The following is an 18,378-nucleotide window of genomic DNA, read 5'->3' on the forward strand; positions in this document are numbered from 1 at the left end:
ACCGTACTTTCAAACCTGCTGTGCACTTTATGCACAGCATTTTGATATTCCAGCAGTCCTGTGAAGTAGCTACTGCAGCTATGATTCCAGTCTCATCGTTGAGGAGACTGAGGTTTGAGAGGTGAAATGACTCGCCCAAGGACATACAGCTAACATAATCATTGTTAGAGGTAGTATCCAAACCCAAGTCTCTGTTGACATTTTTTTTTTATAGCAAATCAATTCTCTCCTGGACAAAGTCGAGGAGCAGATTACAGCTCTTCGTAGGAAGGAGCCCAGAATTATACTGGATGTTTCCCATCTAGGAGCCATTCTGATTGAGAAAAGACTGAACCACTTGAATGAAAAGTGGAACAGTCTGAAAACAACCTACTATGATCATAAAAGGTAAGTCTGTTTTAGCTTATATTTACTATTAAGGATTTTAAAAAAAAAATATGAGTCTCAGCAGTCTTGAAAAGGAGTAAAAACACATACCCCCTCCCACATTAGTCAAATGATTAAATTTCTTGCCTTATTCCTAAATCTGCCTTATAGAAAATCTGAGTATCTACAACTGCTATTATCATTGTGTTTGTGTATGTATTCAATTTTTATGACCAATAGTTTTGGAAAGATCATCATAAAACCAATATAGTAACAAATTAAGGATAATACAAATTAATATTTCATATCAAATTAATGGATGAGTGATAGTTTTTTCTAAATTTTATTTTCTAAGTTTTAAAAATTTCTGTGTATGTTTTTGAAGGAAATGGGATTGACTGTGTAAGAAACTCCTTTGTATGGAGATTCTCTGTTCCAGTAGAGTTTTGCATCTGTTTTATAATTTATAATCTTAGAGAAGTTTCTGGGGTACTATCAGTTGAAGTGACTTTTCTGTGGATACATTGCTGATACATAGGAGAGAATCTTGGACCTGGGTCTTTCTGACTTTAAATTCATCTATATCCACTATACTATGGCTGCCTATCATTGATGTCTGTATTACAGCTTGGTGCTCATCACATTTCATAGTAACTTCATAGTAATAATATGCCTAGAGGTTTTTATAGATGGTACTGTGGATAGCATGGTGGACCTTGAGTCAGGAAGACCTGAGTTCAAATCTACTCTCAAACATTTGGTAGGTATGTAATGCTAGGCAAGACTCTTAACCTTTGTCTACCTCAGTTTCTTCACTTGTAAAGTGAGGATAATAATGGTCTCAACCTTCTAGGCTTGTTGTGGAGATACATTACTATTGGTAAGTCATTTTGCAAACCTTGAAGAGCTATGTGAATATTAGATGTTACACACACACACACACACACACACACACACACACACACACACACACACACACACACACACACACACACACACACACACACCCTATCTGTGAATGGAGTAAAAATGTAAAAAAATCACAGCCTAACGCTATATTTCTTAATGTGTTTTTTTTAATCTGATCTTTGGCCCAAAAAAAAAAAAAGGGTGACATACCATGAACAGCAAACTTCTTTTGTAATTGGAAAACTTTTTTGAAGCCAATGCTTTTAACTTTCTCTGTACCAAACTGAAGCTGGTGTTAAAGATATCTGCTTTGATTTTTCTTTACTATCACATATTCTAATGGGAATGATTACATTGTGAGAGAGTACAGTGATGTGCAGCAGATGGCAGGAAAAGGAAAGCAAGAGGCAAAATAATTTATATGTCAAACAATTTCAGATACTTGCTAATCAACACATGACAGGAGAAAGAAATACAACTTTGGAAACAACACTTCTATACATAAGACATCATGAGATTACAAAAGTCTTTTTTTCTGAGTAATAATTAGTTTTTGGTCAGTCATTCATTGAAGCATTTTTAATGTGCTTACTGTGTTCCAGCCACTGTGCTAAGGGCTGGACAAGCAAAAAATGGCAAAAAAGCTGTCCTTGCCCTTAAGTAGCTCCTAGTCTAATGGGGTTAGCAGCATGGAAAGGAATATAAGATAAATACAGAATGAATGGAAGGTAATCTAAGAGAGTAGGCAGCTAGATGGCACAGTGGATAGAGTGGTGGGCCTGGAATTAGGAGGACCTGATTTCAAATCCAATCTCAGACCCTTACTAGATGTGGGACACTGGGTAAGTCGCATAACCCAATTTTCCTCAGTTTCCTTGTCTGTAAAATGAACTGGAGAAGGAAATGAGGAACTACTCCAATATCTTTGGCAAGAAAAACCCTAACGGGGGTGGTCATGGAGAGTTGGACATGACAGAAATGACTCAGCAGCAGTGACAGTTCTAAGAGGGTAAGATATTAGCTGCTAAGGGGATTGTGAAAGGCTTCCTGTAGAATGTAGGATTTGATTTAATTCTTGAAGGAAGCCAGGGAAACTCAGGTGTGAAGGAACAGTGGCAGAGCATTTCAGTCATGAAGGGGAGCCACTGCAAAGATATGGATGTGAGAGATGGAGTATCATATTCCAGGAACTACAAGAAAGGTGTATGCTAGATTATTGCAATAGCCTGCTGGTAGGTTTTGGCTTGGTGCAGGTCTCCCCCAAGTCCTTTCCATCCTCCATTAAGCCACTTAAAGTGATTTTCCTAAAGCTCAGATCTGATTACATCCATCTCCCTGCTCAATGAATTCTGACGACTTCCTATACAAAATGCTTTGTTTGGCATTCAAAGTCTTTCCTGTCCTAACCCACATGTCTACCTTTCCAGTCTTAGGTTACCTTACTCCCTGACACATACTCTTTGATACTGTGCCACTGGCCGTCTGGCTGTTGCACAAACAAGACAATCCAGTTCTCAGCTCTAGCATTCTGTGGCTGTCTCCCATCCCTCAAACTCTCTTCTTCTTCCGCTGTGATTACTGACCTCCCTGAGTTCCCACTTCTCTAGGAAGTCTTCCCTAAAAAAGCCCTTGTCATTCCAATGCCTTCTCTCTGTTAATTATTTTCTACTTATCCTGTATATATCTTGCTTGGCATATAGTTGTTTGCATGTTGTCTTCCACCTTTAGTTTATAAACTCCTTGAGGGCAGGGACTATATTTTGCCTCTTTTTGTGTCCCCAGAATTTAACGTCATGCCTAGCACCTAGGAGGCACTTAATGAATGCTTGTTGATTGATGGTAGCTTTGGAGAGAGGCTAGGATTAGCTACATAGATTTGGGCATCACCTGTTTCTCGTATCGACTTTTATAATCTTTCCCCTTTTAGTGATTTAGATCATCTAATGGGATGATTGTATAATATTATTATAGTCAGCCTTAATTGTACAAATTATTACTTAAGCACTTCCTATTTCAAAACTAATAATCCATATCTATGTAGGAGGAGAGGAAGATTCTAGAGTAAGAAGACCTAGATTTTAACCCTGCTTCTTAACGCTTCCCTGTGTAACCATGCGTAAATCAATTATATCTCTGGGTTTCTGTTTTCCTATCTATGAAAAAAATTGGGTGAGATTACAGCCTATGAGAAGGTGAAGTACAGTCTGAACTGGGAGGATTATTCCTAAAGATTTTGAGTCATAGTGGATAGAAGACCTGAGTTCAGACATAGTCTCAGACACTTAGGAGTTTGTGACCCTGAGCAAGTGACTTAACCCCGTTTGCCTCATTTTCCCCATCTATAAAGTATGCTGGAGAAGAAAAAGGCAAACCACTCTAGTACCTTTTTCAAGAAAACTCAACTGGTGACACAAAGAGTCAGACATGATTGAAAGGACTGAGCAAGAACAAAAATAGCATCTTATTTCCCCAAAAATCTTATTTAGGGATCTTGTTAGAATTTCCTGTGAACATAGTCACATTATTTTGTATGAGCTGTGTGCTAGTTCAAAACCATCTGTTTATACCTAAGTTCAGTCTATAGTAAATCTCTTTAGAATGTCAGATACCACTGATAAGGACTTTGAGAAGGCTTGAAAAGTCTCAGGCCTCTTGAGTTTTTGAAGCTCATTACCTTTTTTTTTTCAATTAACAAGCATTCATTTTTTCTCCAGCAAATTGAAAAACAAGAGAAAAAAATAAAAATTCTCACAATTGCATAAAGTCATGCAAAATAACAATTTCCGTCTGAAGAATTTATGCAAGATGTTTGCCCATACAGTTGCATGTTAAAATCCAGGAAATTGGCTTCCTTTTTCTTCCTCTTGTACTTTTCACCCTTTGTCAACTGATAATGTTAATTTCTTCTGATTGCTAATGGATCCCATTTGGGAGGTTTCTGTAGTATCCCAGGGACCATGTGCTATCTGTATCATGTCATCAATATGCAAGAGTATTGGTCGAACCTAACGGTTTTGTTTTGTTTTTTTTAAACTTTTCAGATTTTGCATTGTACCCCTTCCATGACAGTTGGAAAATAGCTTCACACTGATGCATGTCTCTGTTTTATGTCTTGTTTTTGATATATGATACTCAAAGTATTCTTCAACCAAATTATCTTTATAGTTGAATCTGTCCATGGATTTTTGAATCATCTTTACATTTCCATGGGAGTCAAGATTCTTCCATGGTCAAGGCAATTGCTGTTTTAGAATTTTTTTTAAAAAACCATGTCAGGATCTTGTATTTTCTCTATTTTTCAGTCAGTTCTTACAGAAGATTTCAGCTGTCATAGAAATTGCCTACATTATTGATGGCAAACCCAAGTAGAAATGGGGACCACTAAAGTGGACATAAGGGCACTTATGGACCACATTTTGACCTTCCAAGTTATAGTAATGTTTCTTGTTTGATTTTTATTAATTTGAAAAAATAGTTCCAAGTTATGTTTTAATCTGGTTTGGTTTGCATTCTGCGGTATTGTTGGTTGCCTGCAGCACCTCTGATCTACGTGATCCTTGCCTGTCCCTCTTTTTATGAAGTATTTCCTTGATATGTCCAAAAATTTTTTATAGAAGATAAAATCAGTCTGTGAATTGGTACTTGTTCTCATTTTTCTGGGTCATTTCCTCTCTTGTCAATAGGACTATTGGTAATTGTTTCCACTCCTTTGAAATCTTCACTTCTTTTTGATACATTGAAAAATAGATTCCTGGCTTGCCTTTAAAATTCTCCATGAAAGGACATCATCTATGTGTATTTGTTAATTCCTATTCTCAGTAAAGATACATCTTATATAGATAAATAGGGGGGAAAAGAAGAATACCATAAAAGAGACATTCTGATTTTCATAATGTTAACATTACATTTTAACATAATTTTAATTTTTAACATGAGCTTTGTGCGTCTTTCTGGGCAAATCTAATTATTGAGGGAAAAAAAACTTTAATATGGTAATATCATAGTTTACTTTTTAGCATACAAAAAAGGTTAAAATACTTTGCCCTATAGTTGAACAGGATGACTCCTTTACATGTTAAATTTGAGCTCCATTCTGTCTCCCCCTTAAGTTACCTTCCCACAGTTTGAAGCTTGAAGTGTAGACTCAAGCTGCTTGGCCCCTCTGTGCTCTTACTGATAACTTACAAATGTGTACTATATATCTCTTACCTTAAAGCTTCCTCTTCGGCTTTCCTTTTCAACTTATTTATCCCCAAAGCCTTCTACTACTGTTTCTACCTTCCTTCTATTGAACAAGAAGAGGTGATTGTTCCTTTCTCAAAGCAAATTGTCCTGAATGCGTAAGTAATTCCATTGTGTCCCATCTTCTCCAACACTGCCTCCCTTCTCATCTTTACTCTCTGCTTTTCCTTCAAGGCCCTCCCTTTGCTTGTACTGGCTGCTTACCAACATTCATGTATTTCCCTCATCCTCTGAAGATCCTTACTTTATCCATCTATCCCTTTTAGCTATTGTCCCATTTCTTTCTTCCCTTTTATGTCGATCCTTCTTGATATATTGTCCATGTTAGCTGCCCCCACTTTCTTCTCTCTCTCTTCTTAACTCTTTGCAGTCTGAATCCTGACCTTGTCATTTAGCTCCCTCCAGAGTTCCTATTTCTTATCGCCAAATTGGATTACCTTTCCTCAGTCTGTATCCTTTTTGACCCCCTCACTGGGGCTTTGATCCTCTCACTGTCTTGTCCTTGATACCCACTTCTCTGTATGCTGTTGTTTTCTAGTTTTCCTCCCTTTTTTATCACTCTCATTCAGTCTCATTTGTGAGATCTTCATTTAGCTGATACCCTTAGCTGTGGTAGGTGTCCCACAGGTCTCTGCCCTGGACCTCCTTCTATTATCTTTCTGCATTGCTTCACTTGATGATCTCATCAGCTCCCGTATATTCAGTGATCATATCTATACGTATTTTTCTCCACTCTCATCTTCAGCTGCTTATTGAATATCTGGAACTAAATGTTTCATAGAGATCTTATAATCAACATGTGTAAAACTCAACTCCTTATCTTCTCCCCCACCTTTCTCACCACCATCTACTCATTCCCTGATGCTTGAAGTGTAGGATCTCTCCTTAACCCCTCACTTTCTCCTTCCCTCCTCCCGTCATAATTTGTCTCTTGCCAAGGCCTATTGATTTGACCTATGTGATATCTATGGTAAATGCCCCCTTCTCTCCTAACATTTCCCTTGCTCTGTTGCAAACCCTTACCTCATTGCAATACCCTTCCAGTTGTTCTCCCAGCCACAAATATTCCTCTCCTCCAGTCTATCATGCACTCATTTGATAGAATCAGTCTTCCTTAATGACAGGTCTGATCAGGTCACCACCTCCCTTCTCATCAAATTCAATGGCTCTTTATTACTTCTGAGGTCAAATATAAAAACCTCTGTTAGTCATTCAAACCTTTCATAATCTGTCTCACTTTTCCAGTCTTCTTATGTTTTATATTCCCCTTCCACCATGTACCTGTGATCCTGTGACATTGACCTCTTTGATGCTCTTGAACAAGAAATTGGTGTTCAACTAGGAGCTTTTCACAGGCTCTTCCCCATGCTTGAAATTTGCTCCTTTTTCCTTTCAGCCTCCTGACTTCTGCTTTCTGTTAGGTCCCCGGTAAAACCCTCTCCTCCCCAGGGTTCCTTTCCTGATTCCTCTTCATTCTAATGACTCCACTCTCTTGATTATCTTCAATTTAACTAACTTGCCTGTCTTTTTTTTTGTACAGAGTTGTTTGCATGTTTTCTCCCATGTGTTACAGTAGGATTTCTTGATTTCTAGGACTGTGTTTTGTCTTTTTTGTATCCAAAACACTTAATGTAGCATCTGGCACATAGTAGGCACATAATTCAGGTGTACTAATTTACTGAAATAATTAGGCAAAAGGTCTTTGCCCAAATTGACCTCTCCATGGCTTGTTGAGACTTAAATTAGAAGGAACTGCAGTTTGCAATTTTCTTTTCTTTCCGATGGAAAAGGAAGAAAACCCAAATCCTTTCCCATGACAGCAAGAACACAAAGATATTGTCAGTTGCTTCCTCTAAAAGTGCTACCTTGAGTTCCTGGTCAGTAGTTTCACAGTACTGCAGAAATTTGAGATTGGCTCCTCTCAGGGAGAGGGAAAAAGGGTTTTTCTCAGAATCTTTTTTAGAGGGAAGTGTTCGTATTTTATATTGCTTGGTATAATCATCTTTTGAGACTGTTGCGTGGGGAATAGAGGCCTTGTCTTGAATGTGGTTGCAACAAGGCTTGGGCTTCATGTCTGCATAATACCAATTGTGAAACAAGTTATAGCCTTATGGAATATTTCAATTACAGAACACCTCAATGTTTCAGATCACTTTCTAATCTTGCAAAACAGTCATCTTCGTGGTTAGAATTTCTTTACTGAGAATACTTTACACCAAGGAAACCAGAAGTTTATGCCAAACAATTAAACAGACAAATCCACTCTCCCCACCCTCCAACTAATAATACAATTTTTCAATAAAAATATAATTTTTTACTTAAAAATAGAAGAAACTTATAGAATCATCATATCATCACCTTCGTTAGAGACTTTGCCACTTACCAGCTGTGTGATCGTTGAGATCATTGAACAACTGACATCAACTCTCTGAGTCTCATTGTCATCCTATGTGTTGAGGGTTGTACTAAATGACCTCCAATGTGCCATCTTTGTCTCCAGTCTGTAATCTCATTTGTACTTTCTTCTTGTTTACGAAGTAATTGAAAGATTTTGCAGTTCACAGATTTTACAAATTTTATAAGGAGTTGAATTTAATAGGATGAATTAAGCAACTCAGTATACAGGATAGGGAGTACTGGTACATGTGAATCCAGAAAATAGGGATTTTAGTGGACTTTGAGCTTCTTTCTAGTTAGCATTATGGTTAGACAGGCAAAAAAAAAAAATCTTAGGTGATTTTTGACCACATTTTTGGAAGCAGAGCATTGCATATGAAGGGAAGCTTTGCTCCTTTTACCTTGGTCAGGCCACATTCTTTATATTATGTTCATTTCTGGCTGTTCACTCCAGCTGTGTAGCATTTCTAGAGGATACTGAATAAAGAGGAAAGCAGTGCCCTATGAGAAATTGGTTGAAGCACATGATGTTTAGCCTATAGTAAGGAGAAATTTAGGGAGTACATGTTTGGATTCGAAAATTCAGAGTTAACAAATGAAATGCATTTTCTTTTTCTGCTTTTGTATCTTTACATAGAAGTAGAACCAGTGGGCAGAAGTTATAGGGAGACACATTAAGGAAATACTTTCTCAGAACTGAACTATCCAAAACTAAAATTTGATTTTATTAACGGGATCGTTCAGACAGAGGTTGCCTTGACATATTTGAGATTATTCAGGTATACATTGGACAAGATTGCTTCAGAAAACCCTTCTAAAATTAAGATTCCTGAATTCTTCTTTCATCTAGGAAAACTTTTTAAAATTGATCACAGAAAACGGTCTTAGGTATTCTTTTTTTCATGCATCCCACCAATTAACGATTTTTCCTTGCCATTTAATTTGAATTTTAGTAGACTGTTAATGCTTTATTAATTATTTGTAGGTTTCCCAGCTTCATATTTTTATTTGCAAACTTGTTTGCACAATTATGGACACTGGATTCCAGATTCACAGATGTAGACCTAGGAGGGAATCTTACAGACCATCTGATCCAGGTGTCCTGCAGGCTCAGCCCCTCCTTAACCCCCCCATTTGATTGTTGAGGAAAATGAGTCTTATGAAGTTAACGTAACTTGTTTAAGGTCACACACATAGGAATGTCAGTTACTTGATTACAGCCCACATCTTGGGATTCCAGAGATAGGATTGTTTTCTTCCCCTTGTGCCTTACTTCTTCACAGTAGTCCAGTTGTCCAGAGTTCAGTAATTTAGACATGTTTTCCTTGATGATTGTGATGGTACAGATGCCCTCAATTCCAATTGGTTCTTAACTAATTCTGTATATTGTAGTCATTTAATAGTGGCTATTATAGTCTTATCTCCTCTGGGCTACCTGGTGACATTTTGCATATGTTAGAAACCTTTTATTGAGGAGGATCATTTCCACATCTTTTGGCGTTGGTGATGGGATGTTGTCATAGGATAGGTTAATAATGTGCTAGTTAACTACCTCAATAAAACTTTATAATCCTAGTCCATTAAAGCTTTTTGCCATTGTGTGTCTATATCTAGGGCTCTTTGAATATGCAAAGGACTAGCATTTTTATTCATTTCTCTTTTATATTACACGGCAATTAAAGCTAAATATGCCTTTCTCTGTGTAATGACCTAAATAACATTCCTATTCTTGCTATGTTACAAACCTTAACAGATTCATGATCATAATTAGAACGTTTTAGGTATGGGAACAATTGACATTTGTATAGAGTGTAGAATTGGGGTATTTGAGAATTGTAATCATGCCAGATACCAAACAAAACTGTTCGATTGTAAGAAAAATGTTTTAAAAGACTCAGTTGATAACTTCAGGGTGAATAAATGTTGGTTTCACCAGGAAAGGGCTCAGAAAGAGAAATCACTGTATGTCTACTATTGCTTTCAGATGGGCCAATTAACATTTTCATATATATTGGCAAATGTTTCCACAGGGTAGCCATTACCTATGCTTGCACTTTGTTTCGTGAACCAATTTCCCCACCATTTTAGCTCCTGGTAGAATTTTTTGCAAAAATAAATGAAGAAATAAAATGAGGGAGAGAACATGGTGTTAGGGTCCATGGGAGGTATTTCCCTGTGATGTTTTGCTTGCTAACATAGATTAAGCTTTGTTCTTGTTTACTTTTGTAACTAAGTTATTTGATTTTTCAAAATGAATCTAATATTACACAGTTTTAAGGGTTAATAAAATCATTGGTTCTCATAAAAAGCGATCCCATTTCCAAAATCACTTACCAGTTTTTAAAATTTATTCCCTAAAAGTTTTTTTGATAAAAGTATGAAAGATTGGAGACACTTCCAAAGTAACCTCAGTGAATTCAACCAGTGGCTGACGGAAGCTGAAAAGTTACTGACTCATGCCAATACTGAAGATGGTCTCGATCTAGAGAAAGCGAAGCAATATCAGCAGGTAGGGATTGTTTTGTCAGAACAGGATTTGCTGTTCAGATAACTTCCCTTGCGTTTAGTGGCTTTTTATGAAATACCTTAAGATTGAGGTTTTAAAAGCATGGAAGTTGTTCTTGTCTTTTTGTCAGTGACAATTTAAACTTGGAATGTGTTTAAGCTTTTTTATAGAGAGGTGTGATGGGGGAACGAATAGCATTTGAATAAAGGTTTTCTCCGCAGACTGAAATGTGGGAGCTTTTATGGTAGCTACAAGAGTCATTTTTATTTAATATATTTGTGTTTACCAAATTAATTTTCGGTAAATTTTTCCCTGTGAAATTCTTTGATAGATGGAAACATTTAAGGGCATCAGTTGTAAATTCATTAACATTTTCACTCAATATTATAAAAGAAGGTATTCTTGATTTATAGCCCTCTAATTTAAAAAGGAATACCAGCAAAATCATTCTTGAGGCAATTTTTCATAATAATGGTAACAAATTAAATTGTAATTCAGACTCTTGGTAAAAGTAAAACTTAATTTCTTAAAAGTTGTGCACATGCTTTTAATTCGAAAGGCAGTGATTACTTCACCTGCATTTTTGTTTAGTTATAAACATTTATGTTCCCTCCTCATCCTGCCTACTTCTCTCTCTTCCCTTAAGAATTTTTGTTTGAATAAGAAATTTGAACCTGGAATTAAATGAAAAACCCCCCCAGCACTTTCCTTTGTCTTTGCATTGTGATATTTATAGTTCATTGATACTATGTTATCAGTTTGATCAGAAAGTAATTCATAAAAAAGTCTCAGGGAAAACAGACATGGTTGGAGAAATAGAAGGAAGCCTTTTATTTTTAAGCTGAATGTGATTGAGTCTCCCATGTGATCATTTTTAAATGCTTCCTTTTGTAATGGAAAGTTTTCCTTGAATCTTATTTTCTTTTTAGTTAATAAAATGAAAACAATCTGAATTATCTCTAAAAGTATATTTATTCTTTCATTTGAAATTCCCTTGACTTGTTCTAAAAGAGCTAACTCATGAGGATATGTTTTCTGTGTTTATCTTCCCATTTATTGGTTTCTGCATGTAATATTAATGCCATAATACCTATGTGTGTTGAGAGTTTCAAAAACGTTTGATCTAACATTAGAATTTATCTTGGCTTTTTCATCTGTGGCAGAAACTGGAAGAGGAAGTTAACATCCACAAGTGTATGTTTTCACCACTGATTCAAACTGGGAGCAACATCATCCCCAAACTCTCCAACCCAACCGAAGCATGCCTCCTGGATGAAAAGATGGCAGAGCTCTGTGATCGCTGGGATGCAGTTTCAAGCCAAGTGTATGATAGAAAACTTAGGTATCTCAGCCATAACTGTGCAGGCTCTTCAAAATTGCATTCTATGGAAAATCCTTTAGAAAACAAGATGAAGGAGTTTGATTTTCTTATCCTCCATTGGTAGAAAATTTTCTGACACTTACTTTCTGTGTATCTGCATTTTCCCTCAGTGTCATGATAAGTTCATTTTTGCTTTTGAATTTTTTTTTACCTTAATGAACATCAATCCTCCCTTTCATCTGTACTTGCTAAAGGTAGATTGTTTAAGGAAGTCTAGCCATTCCCAGTGTCTAATTTTTATTATGCAAGTGCCATAAATGTGACACTTCCCCCAAAATATGTGAAGTTGAAAATACTAATTTTACAAATGTGACATTCTGTAATTGATTGAGAGATGAGATCCATGTTCAATTTCTTGTGAAGTTTGTTAGGAATTACAGGAACATCTCTTCAGACTGGGCAGACCCTTAAGAGATCATCTAGTTCAGAGTCTTCATTTTGTAGATGATAAAACTAAGACTGAGATTCCTCAAATCCAAGGTTCCCTTTCCCTTTCTCTGTCTCCCTCCCTCCCTCCCACCCCCCCCCCCTCTCTCTCTCTCTCTCTCTCTCTCTCTCTCTCTCTCTCTCTCTCTCTCTCTCTCTCTCTCTCTCTCTCTCACACACACACACACACTTGTGCATACATGCATGTTATTTTCTTTAGAGGGTCTAGAATTGTTTGCAAGCAGCAAGGTGTGTCATAAGGAGAGTTAGGTCGTCTCCAGACATCTCTTACTTTTATAAAATAACTTAATTCAGCTTTCATTCTATGGCAAAAGTTCTTAAGAAAGATTTTCTCTTTCAAATCTTGCTGGAGTCAGAAAAATGGGGGGGAATCACAAATTCTTTGGAGACATAGATGGTGGTGAGGGGGCTGTGCCTAAATTTCTAGCAGTTGTCTTGAAAACCAACGCCAACTTTCCAGCTGAAAAACCCTCCTCATTGGCCTAGAGTACATAGGAGCAAGTCCACTGGAAATTATCCTTATACGTATTCTCTTTTAAGGATTAATTTTTAATTAAGCTGTAGAATTTTAACTGGCAAAAGACTTTTTTGTTCAAATTCTTCCTTGTCCAAGACATGTAGCATAATAATATCGATCTTTCAGACAGTGGAAGCTTTAAAACAAGAGTCCCAATTTGAAAATCTGAGAGATGTGCATGCTTATCCATTTTAACTGTGTAGATGAAATATCAATTAATGAAACTGACTTTCATGTGCTGAGATATTTCATAATAAGTTCATCAGGATCAACTAATTAATGAGTAGTTGTCCATTTCAGTCAAATAAGTATTTTTTTAAGTTCCCTATTTACTATATATCATATAGTCTGCCAGAAGCTGGAATTAGAAAGATAAATATCAGGGGAAAACATCCTATGAAAACGTAAGTCAATTCAAGTTATACACAAAGAAAATACCAGGAAATTTGGGAGGGGTCGGAGAAGTATTAACAGCTAGGATAAACGGGAAAGGCCTCATGGAGGAGGTGACACTTGAACAATACTTTATTGACTATTAACATTCTGTCCAGATTGGATCTTTTTTCTTTGATAATTCTTTAATGAGTAATTGAAAACTCTTTGGGCCCAAGTATCCTAGACCCTGTTCTCCCATCGTAACAGAAAGATGAACAAAAGACCATACCTGGTGCATGAATTATCCAAGGAATTTAAAGAATCCATAATTTATCCAGTGTGACTATTTCCTTCACTGTTGTAGATCCCAAGCCTTTAGTACTTTAGAAAATGACTTAATGAATTTTAATTCCTCCTGCCCCATCAAGATCATCTGATGGCTAGCCTGCTTCTAATGAACTTCTTTGAATTAGCTAGTTATGTCTTGGAAAAGACAGGTGGAGTCCATCCTAGAAGTCTTTCCAACTTGAATAGTACATTGAAATATTCAGCTTCCTCCTTCCACCCCTCTATCAGCAATACAAATAAATGTTTTCCTGTTGGCAGGATCATTAACCGTTATTTGCAGAAATGCACTCTAAATTTTATTTCAAATTGCTTGCTGTGTGTCCTTTGTTCTTTAAGAGGACCATGACGTCAGGGAGATGATGCCATGACATGCAAGTGAATTGGATTTGAGTGAGGGTGGATTGTGCAAAGTCACCACTCTGTTTCACATCCAGGAGTCATCTGAGTTCAGTGTCCAGAAATAAATCAGGACAACTGAAGATGGTCCAGGAATTTCCTAGGAATTCCAATTGATAAATTTTGTAGAGTGGATATCACTGAAGTAACACTACTCATTCTTTTGCATGTCAAAATGAGAATGAATTATATACCTTTTTCTATTTTTACAAATGAAATATTTGATTTACTCAATTTGTTTTTACTTTTATGTCATGATGTCAAGATGTTAACCCATCTTAGGTTGTTTATCACTGTTTGTTATCTATGAACTTTTCTGATCCATAACAACTTTTTGATTCAACAATTAACTATTATGGAGGACTGAAAGTTAAATGCTTACACAGTTAAACACCACTTTGTTTCTTGTACAGGATTCTCAATCATCTAGATTTCTATATCTAAGCAAAGTCTGTATGCTATCTAGGTAAAATTAGATAGCATGCATTGTTTATGAATAGATATCCAATGACTGTTTATGGCTATCTTATAATGTCATTACCCAGGAAATATTAACTCCAGTTTGTTAACAAGAATTTCAAGGAGGGCAATTTGAAGTCTCATAGCAATGTAAATACACTAAAAAATTATTGATAAAATGGCTGAAAAAAAGTTCCTGCCAAATCTGTCTTTCACAGTAGGAAATATATTGTGTTTCTTTGATGTTCTTTGGGAATTTATAGGTCTATTTTGTGTATACTTATGTATATAAACTTTATAAACATTCATTATTTCCTTGCTACTAAAGGGATTATTTGTTGATGAAATTTCACATATAGACATCTATATATAGATATCTATAATATATCTACTTCTATATACATACACGTTGTGTATATTATGTATGTATATATGTGTGTATACAAATACACACACAAAACAAATGTATACACAGTGGTTAGAAAACCATTCTTAGAATCAGACCTTGGTTCAAGTTCTCCCTCTAGCAATATACCGACTCTATATCTGTCATAAGCAACTCTCTTCCTCTTTGTGCCTTGAGTATTTTTTCCTTTTTAATTAAAATTTTTAAAAAGTTCCGTTCCTTATTATTATTTATATCATTACTTTGTTCTTTAAAATTAATTTATGCATTTTGGAGGATATTATCAAATTATTAAATACTAAGTTCTACCTTTGGTTTCCCTCTATGTACCAAAAAAGCGAAATTTTCTTTTGCATGGCTCATATAACTATAGCTTTGAGAGAGAAGGTGAAAATGAGGGAAGGGCAAGATTGTATCATGCATGATACAGTATTTTAAAATACGAATTCACTAATTTTGAACCCATTTAAACAGATGTTCTATCTGTTGTTAATAAGAATGATTGACATTTTTTACCTGATCTGCATACACTATTATATCAAACTAGTTTGTTTGCTCAATATTTTTCAATAATGATTTTTCTAGTCTTGAAACAAAAAATGAGGCGATAGTGAAATACAGAAAAACGATGACTGATACTTTTCGCTGGGTATCAGAGATTGAAAATGCCTTGGAACTGACGTCCTCATCCGAAATGGAAAATAGTGTCCAAGAACTAAAGGCAAGTTATAGAATATCCTTGTTTTTGTACCTTGGGGTTTAAATGCAAAAATGGGAATAATGTTGCAGGAGAATTGGAAGTAAAAAAATCTCCTCTTTGAAGGTAAAAAAACATTAAAATAGGTTTTGAAAGGGATATTACATCGCATTTATAAGGTTAGCTCTGAGAAGGGGCAATAAGTAATACTTGAAGTCATACTTTCAGAAGATTCTGTTAGCATAAGAATTATTACTTGACACTGTCATTTCAATAGTTCAAGCAGAATCCTGATATTTTGGCATCATATAATGGTTTCATATCATAGAAAGGCTTGGTCCTTCTGTGTTAAGATCCTGCTGCCTAGTGCAACGTATTCATTCAATTGTTCACGTAGCTTATTAAATGTGTTGTAGGAGTAGCACTTCCTGGCAGTTTTTAGCCTTAAAAATCATGGCCGTGTTGCATCATTACACTTGGCTTTATTACACTTTGATTCTTAATTACTGCTTTGTAATTCTGTTCCTTAAAATATTTTCATTTGCATTGTTCCAAATTAGTCCCATGACATGTATAGAAAAAACTAGAGGCATTATTTGTTCTGTATTCTCTTTGTTAAGCGTATTTTTAGATAAATTGAAGTGTGTATTGCTGTTTTCTTAGAGATTATTTGCCACGTAAAGAACTTCATTCCACATGAAATTATTTTCAGGGATTGTTCCTATTATTTCCGGTTAGATTGTAGTATGTTTACGCATGAACATTTTAAATGCCAAATCCATGATTTAAAGACAAGGGTTTTTCATGTCATTCTACTAATGCTGGTGTGGCTGTGTGTTGCCCTTTTAACCAAAGCTCTCTTCTGCCCCCTTTAGGACTTAACCCAGCACATGGATGTACAAAGGGAAAATCTTCGGTGGTTGAACGCAAATATCCCTTCGCTACTTGCATTGGAAGACTTCAGTATGAATGAAGGAAAATTCATTTCTGCCAGTTTAAGAACTCTGAATATCAAGTGGGATAAGGTATGCCTGAAATGCTTTGCACATTGCATGTCCCAATCAATATTTGTGGATGTGATTTGATTATTATAAGAATGATATCCTTGTAATATTCTATTTTACCTTTAAAGATGCCCTCCCCCATTTTTCTTTGTGAGTGCCTCTTATGTTCATGGAATATAGTGAAATATTGATTTGCTTATCTTAAAAATAGGGAGAAATGTTTTCGGGGCATTTTGCTTAATAGATTTGGATGTTGTGAAGTCGATGAAATAATGAATATTAATGTGACTTGAGACAAACCAGACAGAACTAGCTTGAAACTGTTATTTTGGACCCAGAAAAGTATAGCTTCCTACATCAAACTTGAGTATCACATAAGAAAGAGAAACTCTACCAAGTGTTTCCCAAGTGTCTTTTTAGCATCTACTAGTAGGAGAACTCCAGTGCCACCATCCTTCAGGGCAGTCCCTTCCGATTTTGGCCACTGCAATTATGATGAGGATTTTCCTCCTTTTGAGTCACTCTTTCCTTCTGCACTTCTAACCATTGACCCTAGTTCTGACTTCTTAATAAGGGCAAAACAAATCTAATCTATCACACAGAAGTGTGATAATTCTGCTTAAGATAACTGTCATGTGGTCATTAAGAGGCAGCTAGTTGGTGTAACAGAGTTCTAGTCTGTGAGTCTGTGAGACCTGTGTGGAAATCTAGCCTCAGACACTTAGTAACTGACCATGGGCAAGTCCCTTCAGCTCTGTCTGCATCATTTTTCTCAACTATCAAATGGAGGTCATACTAACAGCTACCACTAGGGGTGTTGTGAAGCTCAAGTGAGAGAATATTTGTAAAAAACTTACCAAAGTGTGTGGCTCATATTAAGCACTTAATAAATGCTTGTTTCTTCCCTTCTCTTCCCTCTTCGCCCTCATTTTCCCTTCCATTTTCTCCTTTTCCCCTCCCCTCTTCCCCATTCCTTCCCTTCTTCCCTCGCCTTCCCTTTCCCCTTACCATCTTTCATTCCTTTCTATGACTAGGTATAGAAGAATACTATATTTGATCACTCCCATTCCTGTGTAATAATTTTCCTTTTGGTTATGCACAGACATTTCTTAGTTTTTGATAATAAAACTAAATGAAAATTATGTATTTTTTGGAAATAGGAGTTATTGTTATTTTGAATTATTTTAATTTGTAAGGTGTTTTTAAAAAGCATGATCTTCCCTTTCTGATTTAGCTAATTAAGTGAATTAAAATGCATAATGGAGAATGAAAAAGAGTCATACATAGTGAAGTATGAATCAGTTCTTTTTATATTAAAGAAGGCCCACTTCAATAAAGCCATAGATCCATGTCTACTGATGGGTTTAAGTTCTGTCTATTAAAGCAAACATAATTTTTTGATATTCTAGTTAGAATAATAGAAACATATTCATTTTGAATGAAATTTGGACTATAAAATCATCTTCATTCTGTGGGAAGTAATATTTTCTCTTACCTTTCTTTCCCTCTCTGTGTATGAAATTATAGGTGGAGAGGGATATCCCTCGCGCCCTGGAGGAGAGACCCTTGGATGTTTCCGAGCCCCATCCTTCAACAGCCTCTGGTAAATAAGGGAAAACTTGATATCTTAATTTTGTTTAATTTTATGTGGAACTTTCATCTTTCTATTATTTCTCTGTAAAGCTATTCTTCTAAGAGAGTTTTAAAAGTAATGTTTCCTCTTCATTTTTTAAAAAGTACAATTTAAATGTGTTCTTTTCTTTTGGGGTTTAACAGATAAATATCTTTTTTAAAAAATCCTACTGCTTGAGTGAATAAAGAGCATTAGAATAGAATAGTTAATACTAGCTTTATGAATATTTAAATGAGACTGGGATGATAGTTTCTCATGTTACATATTTGCCTTTTCATGTTGTAAACTGGCTCCC

The 18,378-nt window shown here is 35.9% G+C and overlaps 1 protein-coding gene across 2 annotated transcripts in view; it reads left to right on the plus strand.

Annotated features, from left to right (window-relative positions):
• The window catches only part of LOC140526996 (utrophin-like), a 167,997-nt gene that overhangs the window by 20,399 nt on the left and 129,220 nt on the right, over nucleotides 1-18,378 (plus strand). For both annotated transcript variants that reach the window (XM_072643614.1, XM_072643612.1), the window contains 6 exons: nucleotides 215-387; nucleotides 10,276-10,423; nucleotides 11,584-11,762; nucleotides 15,335-15,470; nucleotides 16,322-16,471; nucleotides 17,978-18,053. In XM_072643614.1, the coding sequence (XP_072499715.1) occupies nucleotides 215-387; nucleotides 10,276-10,423; nucleotides 11,584-11,762; nucleotides 15,335-15,470; nucleotides 16,322-16,471; nucleotides 17,978-18,053 (862 nt within the window). The remainder of the gene's footprint in view (nucleotides 1-214; nucleotides 388-10,275; nucleotides 10,424-11,583; nucleotides 11,763-15,334; nucleotides 15,471-16,321; nucleotides 16,472-17,977; nucleotides 18,054-18,378) is intronic.

This window comes from Notamacropus eugenii, chromosome 2 (assembly GCF_028372415.1).
Source record: "Notamacropus eugenii isolate mMacEug1 chromosome 2, mMacEug1.pri_v2, whole genome shotgun sequence".
Classification (NCBI taxonomy): domain Eukaryota; kingdom Metazoa; phylum Chordata; class Mammalia; order Diprotodontia; family Macropodidae; genus Notamacropus; species Notamacropus eugenii.